The sequence below is a fragment of the Sus scrofa genome, chromosome 15 (genome assembly GCF_054392235.1).
Source record: "Sus scrofa isolate SSC_HxYL_T2T_F1_AM1 chromosome 15, Sscrofa_HxYL_maternal_Yorkshire_Landrace_v2.0, whole genome shotgun sequence".
NCBI lineage: Eukaryota > Metazoa > Chordata > Mammalia > Artiodactyla > Suidae > Sus > Sus scrofa.
The window spans coordinates 28,499,063-28,522,294 of NC_139397.1; the positions used below are offsets into that span (position 1 = coordinate 28,499,063).

A 23,232-nucleotide genomic window follows, 5' to 3' on the forward strand; every position below is an offset into this window, starting at 1 on the left:
TAACTGGAAGTAAATAATTGACCCCTTAAATTTCCAGTTGATTTGAAATGTGAGTAGGGAAAAGCAGGTACAGCATGGTGAACATAAGCAGAGACTGACAGGGAGGCGGGGTTGCAGATGGACGCAGGAGGGCAGAGGTCCTGGAAGCAACCACATATGCAAAGTAGATGCATGATGGATGGGTGTCAGCAAGGCATGGAAGTTATTCCAACACCAATCTGCAGAACTCTGATGGCTGGTTGATACAAAGTGAGCTCTCTGGCTTTCCCTTGTTTCTGAAATGCCTCAGTGACTAAGAGGTCTAATAGATTTCAGCAACCTATTCTGCTGAAAGGCACTAATATCCTTCCAGAATTATTGCCTTGTAGATCTTGGTTCCCAACTGGCACTCTCTTTCATCCTCCCCACTTATTGGTCCAGTTCACCATGAAACAAACAAAACCAAAATTCTATGGATCATTCCTCCCTAATCAATCCATCATGAAGCAGAAAGATGGCACAAATGATATTTTAAGGTCCACAACATGTAAACAATCACATATTAAATACTTCCTGGGGTTGAGTTAAAACTCTAGGTCCTATTAGATTTCATACAATTTATTTAATTCTGCTAGGGCTTAGCTTTCTTAGCTGTAAAACAGGCCAAGTACAAGTTTCTATTTTATATGATTGCTCTGAGAAGTCAATGAGATAGTGCAAGTAAAGCAGGTCCACACTGCCTGGTACAGGGAGTTTTTGCCAGCACAATAGGAATTCACAAAAGAAGGTGAGAAGAAAGATTTTAAAAATATTAGGAGAGGAGTTAGCTGGTGGCCTAGCAGTTAAGGGTAGGTGTTATCACTGTTGTGGCTTGGATCACTGCTGTGGCTCAGGTTCTATCTTGGCTCTGGAACTTCTGCAGGCTGTGGGAACTGCCAAAAAATTTATATTAGACTAGCTTCAATAGTTGAGACTCTTTCTAAATTAGCAGAAAAATGTGACAAAATGTCTTCTACTCAGTGTGGAGTCTCATTCATGTTCTGAGCATCTAAGAGTGGAATTTGAGTGGCTTAAATCCATTCCATGATTCTGGTAAATTAAACTCCAACTGCAAGGCAATTAGCATTGGCCACCTTCCGGTATCATTGGAGAGGGATGGGTAGGGTGATCAAACACCCTGTTGGCTCAGGGCGGTCCTAGTTAATGCCTGTTATCTCGGCTTAAATATTAATAGCTTATCAAGTTACTTCAGAAGGACCTTGGTTTGTATGAAAAAATTATATAATCACTTGTAAAAATACCATCACCCCCATATAAATGTAAGAAACAAGCACATTGTTTCACACTGCACCAAAGGGTTGTATTTTAAATTCATAGGAAAAGTTGAATGCACGGCTGTTTTTAAAATTATCTATTCAATCTGATCAGTGGTCTTTATTATTTCCTTCAACAGAATTCTGCTTGAGAGAGCAGTTCATGCAGCCAAACAAAACTATTTTGCACCCCAAGCACACTTGCTTATGAATCATTAAATTAAAAATTAAAGAGAAAGGCAAGTATAGGGCTTACCTCAAAATAATTGACTAGAGCTACTTGATATGTGTTATTGCAATAGAAACATCACATATAGATGCTAGGTAACTAAAGAGAATTTGCATTGCATCAAAGTAGAGCCTGAATATGAGGATAAAACCAGGTTTACTTGGCAAAAATTCCAAATGGTCATTAAGAAGGCTGTCTTCAAGTCTACTCTATAGACAGACGAAGATAGCAGTATGATATTAGGCAGCCTAGGTTTCCTCAACATTAGATACCCTAAAAAGCAGATTCTCTCTACTGATTAATTATACATAAGAGAATACCCCCTTTCCAGTTTATTCACAACCATTTTTGAGATTCAGTGCTGATTTCCTTTTCAGAGAAAGTGTAAAAACAGGACTCACCAAATATCTCCCACCTAAATTTGGAGAAATACTGTGACTCTGAGTTTTCAGAGAAAAAGCACTCACCGCATACAGTGTTGTCATCACTGATAAATATTTATCAGGTATCTGCTATATGGAGGAGATGTGCCTAGGTGCCATGTGCTATACTGAAGCAGACATACATGCCCTATTAAATCTCCCCAGTGAAGCGGAAGTGAAATATGACGGATGGATGGATAAAAATGTAGAAATTCATCATAGTTTTCTAAGCATTCAGGAATGATCATATAAACTTTGTATTTACTATCCAAAGGCCATCAATCCAGTGTGTTCTTTCTTTGCTCAAAGAGAAATGCTGAAGGGGTGAAAAATGAAATGCTTAAATGGTTAAAAATGCAATGCCCTAGAAGAACCTTGAGCAGCAAGTTTTCACATACTTCCTTCCTATTCATCTTGGTGTCTCATATAAAAAACAGATACATCAAAAGCAGTCTCCTGCCTCAGAATTCCCTCTCAGCTTATACCTCCAAGTACTTCAAAATGAACATGTGGATGAAATTAGACAAAACTGCTGCAAATGGAATTAGTTTATCTTGTTAATATTCCACTGTATATATGTACCACATCTTCTTAAGCCAATCATCTGTTGATGGACAGTTACATTGTTTCCATGTTTTGGCTACTGTGAATAGTGCTGCTATGAACATAAGGGTGCATGTATCTTTTTCAGTGAAAGTTTTTTTTTGTTTTGTTCTGGGTTTTTTTTGTCTTTTTGCCATTTCTAGGGCTGCTCCCATGGCATATGGAGGTTCCCAGGCTATGGGTCTAATCGGAGCTGTAGCAACCAGCTTACACCAGGGCAACAGCAACATGGGATCCGAGCGGCATCTGCAACCTACACCACAGCTCATAGGCAATGCCGGATCCTTAACCCACTGAGGAAGGCCAGAGATCAAACCCACAACTCCATGGTTCCTAGTCAGATTCGTTAACCACTGAGCTACCACGGGAATTCCTGAAAGTTTTGTCCAGATGTATGCCCAGCAGTGGAATTGCTGGATCGTGTGGTAGCTCTATATTTAGTTTTCTGAGCCACCTCATACTGTTTTCCATAGTGCTTGTAGCAATTTACATTCCCAACAACATCGAAGGACAGTTCCCTTTTCTCCACACCCTCTCCAGCATTAGTTATTTTTGACTTGTTAATGATGGCCATTCTGACTGGTGTGAGGTAGTACCTCATTGTAGTTTTGATGTGCATTTCTCTAATAATTAGTGATGTTGAGCCTTTTTTTTCTTATGCCTGTGGACCATCCGTATGTTTTCTTTGGAGAAATGTCTATTTAGGTCTTTTGCCCATTTTTCAATTGGGTTGTTTTTTTGTTGTTCTTGTTGAGTTGCATGAGTTGTTTATATACTTTAGAGATTAGGCCCTTGTGTATTGCATCATTGGCAAAGATTTTTTTCCATTCTGTGGGCTATCTTTTCATTTTTTTAATGGTCTCCTTTGCTGTGCAAAAGCTTTTTTTTTTTCAGCTGATTTATTTTTATTTTTTTAATTGTTATTTCCCCAATACAATTTTTTTTCTACTGTACAGCATGGTTACCCAGTTACACATACATGTATACATTCTATTTTCTCACATTATCATGCTCCATCATAAGTGACTAGACATAGTTTCCAGTGCAAAAGCTTTTGAGTTGGATCTAGAGACTCATACTAAGTGAGGTAAGGCAGAAACAAAAAGACAAATACCATATGATATCACTTCTTTGTTGAATCTAAAATATGGAATAGATGGTCCCATCTAAAAATAACAAACAGGCGTTTCCGTCATGGCATAGTGGTTAATGAATCCGACTAGGAACCATGAGGTTGCGGGTTTGATCCCTGGCCTTACTCAGTGGGTTAAGGATCCCACGTTGCCGTGAGCTGTGGTGTAGGTTGGAGATGCAGCTCAGATCCTGCGTTGCTGTGTCTCTGGCGTAGGCCGGTGGCTACAGCTCCGATTAGATCCCTAGCCTGGGAACCTCCATATGCCACGAGAGCGGCCCAAGAAATGCCAAAAAGACAAAATAAATAAATAAATAAATAAAACAAACAAACAACATAAACAGATCATGGCCATGAAGAGCAGATTTGGGGTTCCTGGAGGGAAAATGGAGAGATGGGATGGATGTGCATTTTGGGTTTTGTTTTTTTTTTTTTTTTGATGCAAACTGTTATATTTGGAATGGATGGGCAATGGGATCCTACTGTGTAGCACAGATAAATGTGTGTGATTGGGTCACTTTGTTATAAAACAGAACTTGATGAAGCACTGTAAATCAACTACATTTTAATAGTAATGATAATAAATGATGCATCTAAAAAATGAGAAGTTGTGAAAAAAAATATTAAACAAAATTGCGAAGCTTTTCTGTTTAACTTCTCAGCAATGTTGAAAATAGGTTCCAGGATACATACACACATTCTACATTTTGAAATGTTGCCTGAAAAAATGTATTCTATATTCTTAAATTTCCATAATCCTCATTCACTTTTCAACAGAGACCAAATTCAATGGCTCTGGCAATAGACAAGACCTCTGGGGCTCTGATTTCTAAGCCCAGCTTTTCATTACTCAATTGCTATACAACCTTGAGCATTGCACTTAACCTTTTAGAGCTTCAGTTTTATTGCTTGTCCTATGTGGGTAATACTCTCAAGCCAACTCACAGGACAGCTGTTAGGAATGCACTCTCCACCTCCGCACAAACAGACACACATAGACACCAGTCACACACACACACACACACACACACACACACACACAGAGCCTGAATCCCTGAGTATAGTGGATAGGAAATTACCTGTTCTGACACAGAGAAAGAGTGGGGGTGTTTTTCTGTCTTGGCCTGATTCCAGAAGGAATAGAGGAAAAAAAAAAAGACACCCAGAGATTTCCTAATCAGATGCCTTCTATTAATACATAGTGCTATGTGGAGCTGGATCTCTCACCATTTTATGTAGAAGAAGAACACCCAAGACATAACTGTTTATGCAGTGTTCTGGATTATTCTGGAAGAGGAGCACTGAAATCATAAGGAGGAGATACTATTCTAGAAATTGAGTCTACAACAAAAGAAAAAAATAAAACATTGTTCTTGTGCTCATAGACCTTACATTCTAATGGAAGGAGAAAGTCAATTAAATAAATAAATACCATGGAGTTCCTGCTATAGCACAAAGGAATCAGCAGCCTCTCTGGAGGGCTGAAACATAGGTTTGATCCCTGGCCTAGCACAGTAGATTAAAGATCTGGCATTGCCAGAGTTGTGGTATAGGTCACAACTGCGACTTGGATTTGATTGCTGGCCTGGGAACTCCATGTGCCATAGGGTGGCCAAAAAAGAAAAAAAAAAGTCAAGTCAAATATTTAGTGTCTCATATGGCAATTAAATGTTGTGCAAAAACCAAAAATAATGTAGAAGAGAGTGAGAGAGAAGGTGTGTGTGTGTTGGGGGGAAGTGATTTTAACTTAAAAGCCTCAATGGGAAGAGAATATTTGAGCCAGAACATGAAGGAAATTGGGAGGTCATCTATGATATCTGGGGGAAGAGGAGTCTAGATAGAATAATATTTTCAAAGGTCCAGAGTCAAATTCCAGAAGGAGCAAGGAAGACAAGAGTCGATCACTGGGCTTACTGGGGTACTTAGGGGAGATAGAAATGGTCAGTGTCTCCACATGGAAAAATAAATTAAATTTTTATCTAATATCATACATAAAATAAATTATTAAAGACATATGTAAAGTTATCCAAAGATAAAGGTAGGGTAAAGCTTTATGTCTTTAGGACTGGAACAAATATCTTAAAAGACAAAAACAAAAATCATACATGATTGGTAAGCTCAACTACATTGAAATTAAGCCCTTCTGCTCATTAAATGGCAGACTTCACGCTGGCTGGTAATACCTGTACTACATGGAACCAAGCGAGACTCACTCTTCAGAATATAATCTCTAAAACAATGAGACAAAGGCCATTTACCATGTTTCATTTGCTTTCCAAATTAACTTAATCCTTAGAACAATCCTAAAACACAGTTACTCTCATCATTCTCATTTTGCAGGTCAGAGAATGGTGGCAAAGCGAGGTTTTGTACCTTGTCCAAGGTACCAGGAACATGACAGAGAAGACTTGTAACCCAAGCAGTCTGGGTCCAGAGCATGTGTTCTTACCTGCTCTGCTTTGCTGTCACCTTCCCCCGCCTTGCTCCTAATCCCTCTGATCATTGAATTTTCCCAATACAAGAAGAATTGTAATCCAATGCTATGGTAATCAAAAAATCTGGGTTAATGTTTTAGTCATGGGATATGACAACTGTTACCATGGATCAAAACTCAAAGTCAGGTAGGATCCTGGCCCCAGAGAAAGCCAGTGAGGACCAAGACCAGCATCATGGGCATATGATCTGTGTGGGTTCACACAGGCTCAGTGGAGCTCTTGGTTTAATGTTCTGCTTCAGCTTAAAAGTCTTAGTAATTTTGGAGCAAGGCACTCATATTTTAATTTTTCTTTGGGCTCTGCAAATTATATTGTTGGTCCTGATACGAACAGATGGTAGAAACATGGTGAGTTAGTGAGAACCTCTTTGTTTTTGAGCTCATTTTACTTCTTGGGAGTATACACTCAGAAGGTGACCAGGAAGGGGTTTGCTCCATCCTGGAGTTGACAACTGCTTACTCTTTTGTTTGTTTGTTTGTTTGTTTCTCTCTCTTAGTGCTGAAGTATCTTGAATTAGAGAGTTTACATAATCATCTAGTGATGTGAACTCCACAGGGTAGGCAAATAACACAAGTACATACTGGGTCATGAATACATGCTATTAAACAATGTTGAGTTATGGAAATTTATATACTTGCCTACAATTCATATTTCTTTTTTATTCAAGAAAACATATTCTCATTTTTTGGCCAGGTAATTGAATAGTTTTCCTACTGGTTTCTAGTACTGTCTAACCTCATTATTTTCTGTACTATTATTTTCTTCCTAAAACAGAAGTCTGATTTTCTCACACCCATGCTTAAAATTTAAATTTTCTATCATCATTCCAGCTAATGTCCAAACTTATTAGAATGACATAAATATCTTCATGAGCTGGCTGCTACATGACACTCTAACCCTGTTTCTTATCACTCCCCCATTATATATGCATTAGGCATTCCAAGCACTATAGGCTGACTATAAGTTATTTACTTAAAATAGAGTCTTCTGCTGCCAAGCCTCTTCACACACATTCTCTCTTCTATCTTTAAGATATTTGTATCCCATGTTTACTTAGAAACCCCTGATCTACAAAATCTTGCCTCCTCCAAAAACTTAACTAAAACAAGACACCCTTCTCCTGGCTGCTTAATACACTGTGTTCATTCCTTTTATAGAAAGAATATGTTCTTGAATTTATATACTTGAATTCCTATTAAAAAAAAAAAACTTGGCTAAAGTAAACTCATCCTAGTCATCTCAATATTACAAGAAGTTGGCACAAAACTTGGTATACTAAACCCTATGCAAAGCATTACTGAATAAATGATACATTCATCCATTATTAGTCATTAAATAACAATTTAGACATTACTTTGTGGCAACCAACTCTTCCTTGTGTCTAAACACTGAACAAACCTTAGAGTTTACATTCTATGGGGGGCTGGGCAGTGCTATGAGGAAACTAACATGGGGCGATGGGGAAGAAAGACAAAAGTAAGAAGGTGATTTGTAAGATTGTCAGACAAAGACTCTGAAGTGTGACATCTGAACTACAAACAAAGCATTGATCAAAAGGCACCCATACAAACGGCTGGGAGAAGAAAACTTCAGGGACAAGGAAGTGCAAATAAAAGTATGAACAAGCAGAACCAGCATGGAGACCAGCATAGCTGGATGTAAGTCAAAGAAAGTGTAGAAGGTAGGTCCTGAGTTCACAAAGCTGCTTAGTAAGAGACAATGAGGGTAGAGTCCTCCTGATGATTCCTTACATGTGAGGGTAGATCCACTTTTATAGCCCTTATCATCCCTGGATTTTTTCTGCTTCCCAGATTTGTCTCTCCTTTGGAAAGGATGAGTGGTAGCTAAATCACAGCTTGGAGAGAAAGAAGTGGACAGATGTGGCTCTTCCTCTTTTTGCTTCTTTTCCTTCAGGATACATCTTCCCAGAGGATGTACAAAGTCTGATCTACTCTCAGCCACACTCATTGAAGTTTTTAGGTGTCTAACAGGGGCCATGACCAGGTAAAGTCTGTCTAAGTCTATGTTGGAGAATCAGCTGTTATTTTGATCTCCCTCAGTTTTAATGAATTCAATTGCTAGGGAATTTGGTTTGGAGGGAAAGGGGTGGGAAAAGATAGATTTCCTCAAAGTCCAAGACCCCATGTAAGCTTGTTGGTCATGTATTATATTATTTCCATGCAATGTAATATATATTTACTAAGCTTTTATTATTATTCTACTAGAAGAAAGTGTCTCTATTTCATTTTATCCCCACACATATGTGCATGCACACACTTAAGTACTTTCTGTTTATAAAAGTAACAATTTTTATGGCTTGCACTTGAGTATTCATAGATTCTAAAATTTAGGGGAGACAAATATGAAATGGGGGACAAGGAAGTAATTATTGAATACTGACAAACTATTGCTGAGCTAGCCTCTTTACATAGGATAAGAGAAACCAAGGAAGCAAGCTGTTTCATGATGCTATGTGTTATTATCTATGATAAAGAGAAGAATACAGAGTCTCAAGGAGGCTAAGTAAATTTCAGAACACACAACTACGAAGTGGAAACACCAAGTCCACTATAAGTGTGTTAGATTCTAAAAAGGACAAGATTTTTCCACTACACAGGCTCAAAGCAGAATATAAGTGCCAAATGGAATGCAAACAAATATCAGTTTGATTACATTCAATGGAATGTAATCAAATATCAGTTCCCAGATTCTAACTGGCTCAAGTTAGAAATTAACAAATTTCCCATAGATCTTATCATTGCATTCCTGCAGGCTACATTCCAACTCTGGTTATCATCTATAACCTAAACCTGTATTCTAAATCAAATTATGACATCTTTAGATGTCAAAGAAAATTACATTTAACTTGGAAAGATCTCAAATGGCAGGGGCTCTGCTATTCCTAGTATACTTACTTTGGGATATTTTCTTCCTTATCTTTTAAACCATGTCATTCAGTAGCTACTCTATCTGAACGATGCCCGTGTAGTAACTTAAATTTGAAGGAACTACAATAGATGAGCAGGATATTGAGTAATGATTTTTCTATTTGAGAGCACTTGAAAGGAGTAGCCATCTACTTCATTTGGGCATGAATTTAATATCTTCCTGATTTGTTTCCTTACATAAATTATTTGATGTTCTTGTAAAACCAGTAGATTCAAATTAACATATTAGGATGCCAACATTTAGCTTCACCTTCAACTCTAGACTTCATTATAGTAATACAAATTAGTTTATAAATCTACTATCATGTTGGCTAATCTGATGCGTCAAAAACCTTCTGAAACCACATTCTAACTGAAAATCGTATTAAAATTGAACCAAAGTCAAGGAAGTGAAAATAATGAATTTATTCTTTTTATTTGTAGAAAATTATTTAATAAATTTAAAGTAACCTCCGAGCTGGAGGAAAACTAATTTACTCTATTTCTTTGTAGAAAGTACACTAAAACTCTAAAAATAAACCCCTAATTAGAATGGGTACCTTGGCTTCTGAAAGGCAACTCATTCACCTCTGTAGGCTAACCAAGGTTATACTGTGTTGCATTATACTGTCTGTAGAGAATTCTAGAGATTACATAAAGGAAACTAGCCATAAGTTAAAAAAAAAAATTGAAAAGAAAGAGCACTCACACATTCCAAGAAACACAGATTTTTGCCACCAAGGCTAACAATAAATCATTACGAATATCCATGTGAGCCACAGAATTTATTTATGGTAATGAAGCTTGACTGTTGAATGGAGGAGATTAATAGGGCTTGAAAGCAACTTGTAGATGTAAACTGGAAGTCATAACAGTGGATTCTAGGCATGAGACAGAACTTCACACATCAAACCTCCACTTACCTCTTTTGTTTACTTTTTATTTATTAAATTTTGTTTGGTATGTTCAGATCTTTTTAAAAGACATCGAAAGCAATACTGTCTATGAGAGACTAAGGGATAGGAAGGATAGCAGAGGCATTTTGATATAAATTCAAGTACACACAGAGACTGCCTCTTTTGTTTGAAGTAAAATCTCTGGCCCATATCACACTTAAGGTGAGTGCCTTCACTCCCAGTTTCTGTGCTACATAAAGATGTCATTCTACTGCATTTCAATTCCCTGGAGCTTCATTTTCCTTTTCTAAATTTCCACTTAATTGACAACAGCTCTCGCCCCAAACTGAAGCTCTGAAGTCAAAAGAGGATGGTTTTTGTGGTGGAAGCCTATCTGGCAGGTTCTGCCACTCCTCTGCCTGTAGCTCAGCCCTGAAAGGAATGGATGGAAACATAAGGGAGGAAGTGAGTCAGGTTCAGAATTCCCTTCCAAAGAGCTGAGCATGGGTCCTGGAGTGGTCAGTATCAGCAGTGAACCACCACTGATGAGGGGAAAGATACTCTAGGCAGAGGGGAATCTGACTTTCCTTCCTGCCTTTTCTCTTAGTTCCCTGAAAAATTACTGCAAAAGACATAATATACTTTGCAAGTGCCTATGCTTTGAGGCAAGTTGTGTTCAAGTCCTCCATTGTCCTCCACTAGACAGCACTCTTCACACACAGTACTTAGCACAGTACCTGGAACACAGGGATTGTTCAGCAAATTCTCACTGCCCAAAGAATAGTTAAAAGCTTAGGATGCTATGAGCTTTTGCCATTTATTAGATTTGCAATCTTGGGACCCATATCTAAGCCTCTATTTCCTAATATGTAGATGGGGTCACAACAGTCCTTTCTGTATAGGGTTGAGGTAACAATTAAATAGGACAATGCATGTCCGTAAATTACAGCTATTATTACTTTGATAGGACGAGGCAGTTATAATGAAGCAAAGCAGAAGTTAGATGATTTTAGCAGTAAGAGTTTTAACCTATCTGGCTTTTTCTCCCTATACCTTTAAAGGTTCACCATGCAATATAGCAAGTTTAAATTAAACTGGGTATCTTGACTTGGTCTTTGTTGTTGGACCAAGTGCCCAGGGGTGCATCCCTTGAAGATCCCATTGCTTCTTTGATGGAACAAGACTAATGAAATATCTGCTACTTTATCATGAAGCTGTCCTGATGGTCAATGAGCTAGCACATGCAAAAGCCCTGTGTGACAGAGCTGTGCTATATAGGCCTGTGCCATGGGTTCCAGAGAACTTGACATTGAATTCTTAAATTGCTAGTAAACAGGCAGGATGAGTTGTGCCTATGTAAAAACAGGGCTTGTTGTATGTTGAAAACAGGCAGCCAGTCAAAGAAATCTGGATTCTGAGTTCCCATTGTAGCTCATCAGGTTAAGGACACATAGTTTCCATGAGGAGTGGGTTTGATCTCTGGCCTCGTTCAGTGGGTTAAGGATCCAGCATTGCCACACACTGTGGCATAGGTCCCATATGCAGCTCAGATCTGCTGTTGTTGTAGCTGTGGTGAAGGCCGGAAGCTGAAGCTCCAATTCAACTCCTAGCCTGTGAACTTCCATTTGCTGAAGGTGCAGCCATAAAAAGAAAGAAAGAATAAAAAGAAATCTGGATTCCAACTGTGGCTCTGCCTCTGACATGCCAACAACCTCAGACCAGAGGCCTCATCTTTTTGAGCAGGCATTCTTCACTTGTTAGTCATGTACACTCAGACCCACCTCCTGGAGCCACTGGAGAAGGCAAAGAAAAACCCCAGTTGGTGATGCTGTGAACTCCATGTCCCCATAAATGTACATCAAACTCTGGACCAATTTTGCAATCTTGGGATCCATAGAAGACTGGAGGAGGTAGGAGGGAAAGAAGAAGAAGGAGGAGGCAGGGAGTAGGAGGGAAAAATGTGGACTGAAAAGGCTTCCCTGTGAGCTAAGACATCAACAAACACTTGCCCTTGAAGGAAGGTGTAGGTCATGCCAGTCCAGAGCTCTGCCAGATTAGTAGCTCCCCTTATAACCCAATGAGGCTATTCCATATCTGGATGGTCATAGGGCTCTAACGAAATGCTCCCCAAACTTTCCTTTTTGCATCTGATTTTTTGGCCAAACCAAATCCACCTCAGACTGGGTTTTAAAAGTGACAGGTGGAAGATGCCAAATTATAGGGGGAAAAAATGGGAGGAAAAAAAACTTTAAAAAATTAAAAGAATTTACCCTATCATGCTTTTTCAGATACATGAATTGAGAGGAAATGTCTTTTATGAATTTTATTGGCAGAACTCCTTGGTTTGGCAGGAGTATGATTGAGAACTGCAATTTCAATAAACCCAAGTGTTTATCATTTCTCCTGCTAATTTTTCAGGGACATTTATTGAGTACAGGGGCTATGTAGTGATCTATGGGCTTTAAATTATGAACTAAAGGGGACGCATCCCCCCAGGGAAGCCTATAAAAACAAAGGCACCTATACTCTGTGTATTGAGCTGTGGCTTGGAATGTATATGTGAGAGATATGTCTCATTTTATTTAGTTTTTCAGGAATCCCTTGGGAACAGAAAACATCCACAATTCATAGAGGCTATAACTTAGATTTACATTAAGTCACTTTCTCCAGGAAAGTTATCAGGCTATTATATTGCCTTCAACACTACTGTGAGGGCTGGTATTCCAGGCCCCAAATCCTGATTATTCAAACAGAGTATATACTTCATCATTTGGTGTAAATTAGTACTCCATCCTCCATTTCCCAGGTGGACAAACATGGAGGTGGGCTAGTGGGGATAAAGAGGGGACTATGTGCTGGAAAGGAGTAAGGAGAGAGGCTGATGCTAGCATGTCTTTGAGTATGAGGAATATGATTTTTGACACATGCGAAATTCTCAATGGCCAGTACCTTTTCCCTTAATTGGCCTGGACCCACTGAATAATCTGCTAATGCTTTGGCTACCTCTAAATGAAAGCAAAATAGTTAGGAATTAGAACTGGTAGTGGGAAAGATATGAAGACTGTTGACTCATTCATTTAACAAAAATCAACACCCACCACGTGCCCTCCAGATTTTAAAATCTATCCAAGAAAAATACAGACATGGAAACAGGTGCCACAATAGCAACACGTGGACAACTAGTTACTGCAGGATACCACCGTAATAAAAGACGTGGTTCCTGATCTTAAGGAACTTACACCATTGTCATCAGCATCAGCAGAAGTTCCTTATATTTGGCATTCTGCCAAATGTCCTATTCACATTTAGTGTTTATAATCACTCTGTGAATTGGGTGCTGATAATATCTCACTTGAGAAAGGAAGCTGAAACACAACAAAGTTTAAATTGAGTCTAAAGCGACTTGTTTGGCAACTATTGGATTTGAACCAAGGAAGTTGAACTTGAGATTCAATCCTCTTAACCACTCTGTCGACCTTGAATTCACTGAACTCTATTGAAGTTGAACTTGAGATTCAATGCATTTAACCACTCTGTCTATTCAATGCTCTATGGACTTGGACATTAAAAAAATTACTGTCTTTGACGTGTGGAAACTCAAGATGTAACTCTAAGATATTTGATGCAGGAGCAAAGGATCCCCTAAATGAAGTTTCCTACCAATTCCCCATAACAGTTTGCCTTTGGCCTTTCTGTTACCATTTTACTGCTGTCCAGCTTGCCCTCTAGAGATGAAAGTTAAAGAGCCTCCCTCGGCCTTAAATGGTTAATACTGCAAAACAATTAATCACTAACTCCATAGTTTCTAGAAATTTATAGGAAGAGTTATTTTGAATATGCCAAATTTTATTTAATAAAATATCTAATAACTTTACCTCTTACATATTTTTCCCTCCAATGGAAGTGGTATACATATGTGGGAATCATTATAAAATTACTCAGTAATAGTGAAAAGGGGGATGATAATTATAATATAAGCAAAACAAGAGAGGCCATGAGCTGATGATAATCTTTAATTGGCTGATGACTACATAAGAGTGCATTCTGTTAACCATTAGTATCTTATACTAGCATTGTGTTAATTTATGCATATGTCTGAAATTCATATTATTAAATGTTTAAAATATAAAATAAGTCCCTTTAAACATAGCCTGAGGGAAATCTTGGAAAATCAGTACTGATATGTGACTTTAAAGTAAAAACATTAGATGGAATAGTTATAAGATCAGCAGCCAAAATAAGTAATTTTCAATACTACCCAGGCAAACAATTATCAGTGATCTCCTATAGTTAGGCTAAAATGTACATGAAGATACCTTTTAAAGTATAAAGCACTAAAAAAAAAAATGAGTGCTTCTCATTTCTGCCAACTTTTTTTTTTTTTTTTTTTCTTTTTAGGCTGCCACTGTGGGCTATGAAATTTCCTAGGCCAGTGATCAAATCCAAGCTGAAACTGCTACCTATACTGCAGCTGCTGGAACACTGGATCCTTAACTCACTGAGCCTGGCCAGAGATCAAACTGGTGTTTCCTCAGAGCCAAGCTGGATCATTAGTCAACTGCGCCATAGCAGGAACTCCATTTTTTTTCCTGCCCACTTATAAGAATCACTTATAGGGAGTTTTGATATTGCAGATGTCCCTTCAACATGAAGAGACTTGAACATGAGATAAGGTGAATCTGGGACATCTATGCATTGAAAAAACTCTATGAGTCTGAGAACCTTTACATTATACAAACTGTTGCTATTATTAAACAACCAACTGTGGATATTCATGCAGGCATTTGCTTTATAGGCGGAAAGAAAAGAGAAAGTAGCGAGAACATCACCAAAGAAGGGTTCTTGATTATTTGGCTAATTTCCTACTGGGCCTTAAAATTTGGAGAGTCCATGTCAGGGCCACAGCTTGATTGTTATCTGATTTACTTAAAAGAATGTGGAACTGCCATTAATCCTTTCAGGAGAGGCTCAGATGAAGAGGAGTAAAAAGTGGGGACCATGGCTGGCTATCAGCCAGAGACTATTCCTGGCCTGAGAATACTTTTAAGTCATAAGGATTCAGATTATGAATCCAGCCAAGACTAAACAAAACCTGACACACCTCATCCATTGCTAAGACACAAATTACTCGTGATATATTCTACCTTTGGCAAATATCTTGGCTTTCTAAGAGGATTATAATGGATTTGGATTTGGATTCACATAATCAAGTGATTCCCTGGTCATACCAAAAACCCATTAATTCATAATATCCTATAGTAGGACCCACACATTGGGATACTTTAGAAATCCATATGTGATTCCATTGTTTAGCCTAGTTTGGGGACCAGGAAACTTCACAGCTTCAATGACCCAACCCAAACCTACAGCTGAAAAAAGAGTTCCTCCATTCTCAGTTGCAATTGCTATCTGCTCAAACTCTTCCTTTTCCTAATCTCCCAGTTTAGGTTAAACCACTTCACTCCACCCCACACCCTACTCTACCTGTGTCCACACCTGTTGGTCTATTCCTGGTCCAAACTTTTCACATTAAAACTTTGACCATGTCACTGCCTTGCTCAAAAATGTCTAACTAACCCCACCCCCACCTGGAGATTTGTCATCAACATACAGGTATTACCTGGGAGCCTGTGGACAGGTCGAATTCCAGGTCCTATCTAGGTCTAATGAACCAGAACCTGTATTTTAAAAGACCCCCAAGGGACCTGTATAAGTATTTGAGAAGTACCACTTTAAAATATTGTTTCTCACAGATCATAGACACAGAGAGCAGACTGGAGGTTGCCAGGTGGGAGAGGGGAGGAAGTGGGATGGACCGAGGAGTTTGGGATTAGTAGACATAAACTATTACATTTAGAATGGATAACCAATGGGGTCCTACTGTACAGCACAGGGAACTATATATAATCTCTTGGGTTAGAACATGATGGAAGATAGTATGAAAAAAGATTGTATATATGTGTATGACTGGGTCACTTTGCTGTACATCAAAAATCGAAGGAACACTGTAAATCAACTATAACTTTTTAAAAAACTTTAAAAAAAACTCAAAAAATATTATTTCCCAAAGTACCTTCTGAGGGACACTCTCAGAAGAGTATTGACTGCCTGGATTCAAAGCATTTCTCTCTCTTTACAGGACATCTGTCCATGAAAAAAATATTTATTGAGTGACAACTATGCCCTATACTATGCTGAGTTTATAGGACCTAGTGATGAAAAAAGACAGAAGCAGAGTCTGCATTTGTGGCCTTATAATCTAGCAAAAGCAACATTACCAAGGAAAGATATGTATGGGAGTGTCACAAAAGGATGTCCAAGATGTTATGGGATGATCTAGATAATGGGGTGAATGGGGAAGGATCTAACATAGTCTAGTAGACGAGCACAGCTCCTGGGGAAAGGCTGCTACAGGTTCCCCCAGATATACAGGTCCAGGAAGGAGGGGTAGCTGAACACAGTGCCAGCCTCACACAGGGCAGGTGCAAAGGCTTAGAACAATGACAGAAATGCTTGTCCCATGCTTAGCCCATGCAAAGCAGTAAGTGCTCTAAGAACTTTCTTCATGTGTAGGTATGGCTATTAACTCATTTTATAGATGAGGAAACTGAGGCACATAAAGATTTAAGTGATACATCCTGTTGGAGACCATTGAAACTGCTGAACAATGCAGTAAACAAATTAAGCACACGTGCAAAAGCACAACCACTAAGAGATAGCTTTATCATTAACTGCACTTGATTTTGCTACGTTCGCTCATTAACCTACATCACCTTCCCTAATAAAAGGCATGTGGGCTAAAACCTAAGCGGCTTTGTTCTGTGGAACGGAGTGCCTCCTGGTCCCCCACTTTTCTGAAGGAAAGACTCTTCTGTGCTTTGTTATGCCATGTTGTCCCTCTTCCAGGATCTCCTGTTGCCCTGCAGCAATGGACGTGAAAACACCCAATGTCAGAGGGCAAACCTTGGAACTCAACCCTGGCCATCTGGCTCCAGTGGCTATGTTTTTAGTCATTACAAGCTTGATCTGGGAAGAATATGGTGCATCCAAGGAGCTGAAAAACAGGCTGTATGTCCAAAGTTTAAGTAGCATTTGTTCAAGGATCTATGTTCCTTTTTTTTTTTTTTTTTTTTTTTATCTTAAGAGAGGAAGTACATGACCATTCAGAGGAAGCTTCTTACAACACAATTTTTTGGAAATATTCCATAGTTATGGTATTAGAATTTCTAGCCATTGAGCTGAAAAATCTGCATTTTAATAATGTTCCCAGGTGATTCAGAGGCAATACAGTTTGAGAACCACACAGAGAGAGGTACTATTTCCTCCAATAATTGCCCTATAATGGTCCCCACTAATTAACCCACGGTTATTTAATAATATATTGGTCCCAAAGTATAAACAAAGCATGAGGGTAAATAGGATTGAAGTGGAAAGCTGGGAGAAATCTGAAAATTGAATCTATGCTCCTCCAGGGCCCCTGGCCACTGGGCTGTAAAAAGAATTATCTAGGCTTAAAAAATCAGAGGCAAAAAAGAGACCACAGAGGCTTAGAACTATTTTCATTACAATGCCAATCATTTAAATAACTAATTGAATCTCTGGAAGTTCGAGTCAAATCTAAAATTGCTGGAAGAGCAATTATTTCACAGGCCCTGTGATTCCTCCATTCTTAGGCAGTGCTAGGAGAAGATGCTCATGCAGCAGAATTTGCTTGAAGGTAGAATGCATGCAACAGTAGCAGCTAAAGCATTCTCTGGCCACTAGGGCACACAGGCTTAACAAAACTAATATGCCTCCTGAAGTGTCAGGGGACTATGACAGCTCTAACATGAATATCTGGCAGCCAATAGGGTATTCTTTTTAATTCAGCCTTTTCCTTAAAATCATTTAACAGAAGAAGTTATGCTAATCTCTTATGAGGAAGAAACTGAAAGAAATAGCTGAACTTCAATAAACCTCTATTGTCATAGACTATTTTATCTTCCTGAATTTTCCCAATATTTATCTTCAAGAGCTTGACTGTTTTTCAGGCACATTGCTATTAAAATTTCAAAAGCCAGCTTCCTAGATGCTGCCTTTCCAATGGTTCAGAATAGAGATCATACCTTTTCTGTTCCATTTTCTGTCTGGAAATGACATTCTCCTGACTACTCAACAAGCCCTGAGTAGTTTGTTGCTCTAAGATTTTGCATTTTCATTCAAGAAAATAAGTTTTGGAGTTCCCATGTGGCTCAGCGGAAATGAATCTGACTTGCATCTATGAGGACTACAGTTTGATTCCTGGCCTCACTCAGTGGGTTAAGGATCCAGCATTGCCACGAGCTGTGGTGTAGGTCACAAACACAGCTTGGATCTGGCATTGCTGTGACTGTGGCATAGTCCAGAGGCTACAGCTCCAATTTCACCCCTTGAATGGGAACCTCCATATTGCCATGGGTGTGCCCCTAAAAAGAAAAAAAAAAGTTTTGGAGAGTTTCTGGAAGAGATTGCTATTTCTACCCCTCAAAAGATCAGAAAAAGATTCCATGGTATGTTCAAAACTCTTTTGTATTCAATACATTTATTTCTGATTCTATCCATAAGTTAAGTTTACTGGATGCTGCCGTGTTAATTCTGACAAAGGATCAATTAAAAATATAAAATGTCAAATAATAACAACTTTGTGTAGGTGCCCCACCCTTGTAATATAAGGCACTGATGATGGGAAGCTTTAAGAGCTGACATTACTCCTTGCCAATCACTGACAGGTGGCTTGATGTGGCAGGTTGATTGTAATCAATGTTGGTATACTGTCACATCACTTCCATGAAGATAAGTGAGTCAAAGAGCAATTGGGGAGCAATAGGGCAGTTCCCATTTTGGGTTAAGAACTTTACATAGAGTCCATGAGGATGTGGGTTCCATCCCTGGCCTTGCTTAGTGGCTACAAATTGGCTGCAAATTGTGGCATAGGTCGTAGATGCAGCTTGGATCCAGTGTCGCTGTGGCTGTGATGTAAACCTTAGCTACAGCTCCAATTCAACCCCTAGTCCAGGAATTTCCATGTGCCACAGGTGTGGCCTTAAAAATTAAATAAATAAATAAATAAATAAATAAATAAATAAATAACAGAGCAATGCACAGTGTCGGAATTTTAGGTGTTAATATCTCAGTCTCTGTGGAAGGTTCTCTTTTTGCAGAACTGCATGCTTCCCTCTGCATTTTTCAAGGAAGCTAGTGCAGTGAGGCAGTGAGAGCCAAGCCCTGCCTGAGTCAATGTAACTGCCAAAGCAAGGCCAGGGAGGTGTGGGGGAAACCCAGTTCACTCTGAACTCTAGGCTTAATATTTTTTCCATCCCCCATTCTCTTGAATGTGTGATTTTTAACTGTGGCAATGGTCAGATCTATGAGACCAAAGCAAGAGTGTGAGTCTAGGGGAAAGGACCAAGTTTCTAGGTCTTAGGCCAAATCGGAGCTTTGGGATTAGGAGTTCTTGTCTCTCCACATGGATGAGTTCATCAGGGGACTGAAATAAGTGTGAGGGAAACGAGCTGCTCTAAGAAAGGCAGTCATTTTACAAAAGTGCTCCTGTGTGTTTATTAGGACTTGGGTATTAAGTTTCCTTACAGCCCACCAATTACATCCAGGTGGATAAAGCATCACCATTAAGAATAAAGAAATAAAAATCATATCATGTTAATTTATGTACCTGTTCAACATGTTTTTAGTGTATCGGCCCCTCTTCTTCAATAGGCTTATAGTTATCAGTGATGTATGCAGAGTGCTGCAGGCCCTACATTTTTCTTTTCTTTTTATGGCTGCACCTGCAGCATATGGAAGTTTCCAGCCTAGGGGTCAAATCATAGTTGCAGCTGCTGGCATATATCACAGCTATGGCAACACCGGATCCAAGCTTTATATGAGACCAATGCTGCGGCTTGTAACACCACCAGGTACTTAACCCACTGAGTGAGGCCAGGGATCAAACCCACATCTTCATGGACACTATGTCAGGTTCTTAACCTGTTGAGCCACAGTGGGAACTCTCAGGCCCTACATTTTAATGAAATTGGCTGGAGTCAGGCTCCACGCACACAGGAGCCACAGATAAACTGTGATGGTATTGATGCTTTCTGAGGGACCATATTTGAATGGCTATTCAAAATGCCACAACTAATAGAAGATGAGTACCCCTATAATGCATGCCTGTGAAATCATGACACACAACAACTGAATATATATTCTCTGGCAAATCCTAATGTAGCTGGAAATCCAAAGTTTCATTGACAAATTTTACTAACTTTATCCCAAGGGTGATGATGTGCAAATGGAAAAGAAGGGAGTGCCCCTTCCACCACCTCTCACTTGTTGAGCAGTGGGGAAAGAGAGCAGGTGGTCAGGAAGGAAACAAAGCATGAAGGGAATGGCATCCACTTACCTGGTTGGCACACCCTTGGGCAGGGCGTCCACTCGCTGAAAGCAGTCACAGTGCAGTCCCTTTTACACGGGAGCAGACAAGGGCGCACAGTTTCAGGCCGAGTAGATTCTGGACACCTGGCAATTTGAAGAGACCTTATCAATGTCTCTTGGAGAAAGTAAGTGGTTTAACATAGAACCACCATCTTTCAGAACCCAAAATCCTGAGACCCTGTTCATTTTTATAGACAAGGGAACAAAGACCCGTGAAGTGAAGTTACCCACGCAAGAGCTCATAGCTAGAGGCAGAGCACGAAATAGACTTGATCCCTCTTGACCCAGAGACCAAAATACATTACTTTTCACCAGACCATAAAAGTTAAAACAATCACTGAAACTAATGCAAGACAAATACTGAGTACCTTCTCCAACGGCATGAATTCAAATAACATCTGATTTTTTTTTTCAGAATGCACAAATGTGATATTTTTTTAAATTTTATTGTAATATAGTTGATTTACAAAGCTGGATTAGTTTCATTTGTACAGCAAATTGAATCAGTCATACATATACATATATCCACTCTTTTTTTCCCATATAAGTTATTATAAACTATTGAGTAGATTTCCCTGTGCTATATAATAGGCTCTTGTTAATTATCTATTTTATACAGAAGTGAGTATATGTTTTCCCATCATCCTGATTCCTCCTTCCACCCACGATTTCCCCTATGGTAATCATAACATTGGTTTTGAGTAAGTTTGTTTCTGTTTTATAAATAAATTATTTTGTAGCATTTCTTATATGAGTCCACATATAAATGAAATCATATCATATTTGTCTTTCATTGTCTGATTTACTTCACTTAGTATGATAATCGCTATTTGCATCCATGGCATTATTTTGTTCTTTTTTATGGGTGAATTTGATTTAGTTTTTAAAAGCATTTTATTCAGAAACATATCAAATCAGTGATGCTATATAAGGCAACATATGGGTATACTGGGAAACAAACAAACAAAAAACATCGAAGACCACTTAAAAACACTGTACATGTTTCCTATGTAACATAATTTTAGAATAGTGCAGTAATTGGCAAGTGTCTCTTTTAGAACATGTAAATTGGTGAGTTGGAGTAAGCAAGACATGAGAGTAGTATGTTTGTTAGCAAATAACAAATATGCTAACTAGCATTAACAAGAGAAATATTTCAATTCTTTTATTTTGCTGATAATGTAATGTTCATATTGAGAGGAATATAGTCAGTAGATTCATAATCACTCAGAAGAACTGAAGTCTCAGAAAATGGCAAAAAAGTTTTTGTTTTTACTTGCATGCTTGTTTGCTTATTTTTATAAGGGGCTAAAATACATATATGTTATCTTACACAACAACAATATGCCAGGTTGAAAAACAAGAAAGCACTCAACAACAAATATTTACACTAAAAATGTTTCCCATAATTTTTTAAAATAAAGCACAGAGATGCAGGGTGTATAAAGCTTAATATAACATGAACTTTGGTATTAGATAGTGGTGAGTTAAGTGATTTTCCTATATTCTTTCTTTTATTCCTAATGACATCAGTGAGAGGCATTGTAATCTTCAGATTTTCAGATGGTACACAGAGGTGCTAAAATAATAAATAATGGACCCAAAGCCACATGGAGACAGAACTCTTGAAGAAACATAATGAAAGCAAAAAAACATTTAGGGAATTCCCATCGTGGCATGGTGGAAAGGAATCTGACTAGGAACCATGAGGGTGCAGGTTCTATCCCTGGCCTTGCTCAGTGGGTTAAGGATCCAGCATTGCAGTGAGCTGTAGTGTAGGTCAGAGACGTGGCTTAGATCTGCCATAGCTGTGGCTGTGGCGTAGGCCAGGGGCTATAGCTCCAATTAGATCCCTAGCCTGAGAACCTCCATATGCTGCTGATGTGGCCCTAAAAAGACAAAAAGACAAAAAAAATTAGCAAGTTCATATAGACAATTAAAACTTTTCAGTAGAATAAAACAGAAAATGGAGGAGATAAAATTAATGGAAAAAATCGTAGGTTAAAATGTCACAGAGCTGAAGAAAAGTTGAGAATTCAGAGTGAAAAGTCTCCCAACTGGGTACAAAATGACCAACCTGCAAACACAAAGAATGTCCAATTGTCAAACATCAAGAAAAGGTAAAAGAGGAAAGTAATGGCTGAGGGAAGAGAAGAAGAAAACAAGGTCACCTAATAAAGAAGGGGAGTCTGATTGAGGTCAAATATTGTCAGTTTACATATTTAGGAAAATGAAAATGTATTCTTAGTTTAAAACATTAGAAGCAATTCCAACACATAGGCAAAACATGAAGTTTGTGAATATAATGTACACAATATTATTCCTTCCACCGAGAGCTGAGGACATAGTGGGTAAAGGACAGGAGATGTTAGCAGAAGGGAAGAGAATGGGGCCCTGGGTGTGCTCATACAACAGAGCAGGTGATCAGAGAGCCAGTGAAGAGAAATGAAATAAGAAAGTTCTAAGTATATGAATCAAACATTCTAATACAGGAGTTCCCATTGTGGCTCAGCAGGTTAAGGACCTAATGTTTCTGAGGATGCGGGTTCGATCCCTGGCCTCGCTCAGTAGGTTAAGGATCCAGTGTTGCTACAAGCTGCAGTGTAGATCATGTAGATCACAAGTGCAGCTGGGATCCCACGTTGCTGTGGCTGTGGCATAGGCCTCAACTGCATTTTCCACTCAACCCCTAGCCTGGGAACTTTCATATGCTGCAGGCCCTAAAAAGAGAATGAAAAAAAATGCTAATGTAACCAACCAATGGAATATCAACCACATGAGGGGAGT

At 38.8% G+C, this 23,232-nt stretch overlaps 1 protein-coding gene across 10 annotated transcripts in view; it reads right to left on the minus strand.

Moving 5' to 3' along the window:
* The window catches only part of THSD7B (thrombospondin type 1 domain containing 7B), a 960,849-nt gene that overhangs the window by 417,630 nt on the left and 519,987 nt on the right, over window positions 1-23,232 (minus strand). For all 10 annotated transcript variants that reach the window (XR_014830551.1, XR_014830550.1, XR_014830553.1 and 7 more), the window contains one exon: window positions 20,414-20,529. Coding sequence is in view for 6 of the 10 variants with exons in the window: in XM_085001332.1 (XP_084857458.1) it covers window positions 20,414-20,529 (116 nt within the window). In the remaining 4 variants the exon portion in view is untranslated. The remainder of the gene's footprint in view (window positions 1-20,413; window positions 20,530-23,232) is intronic.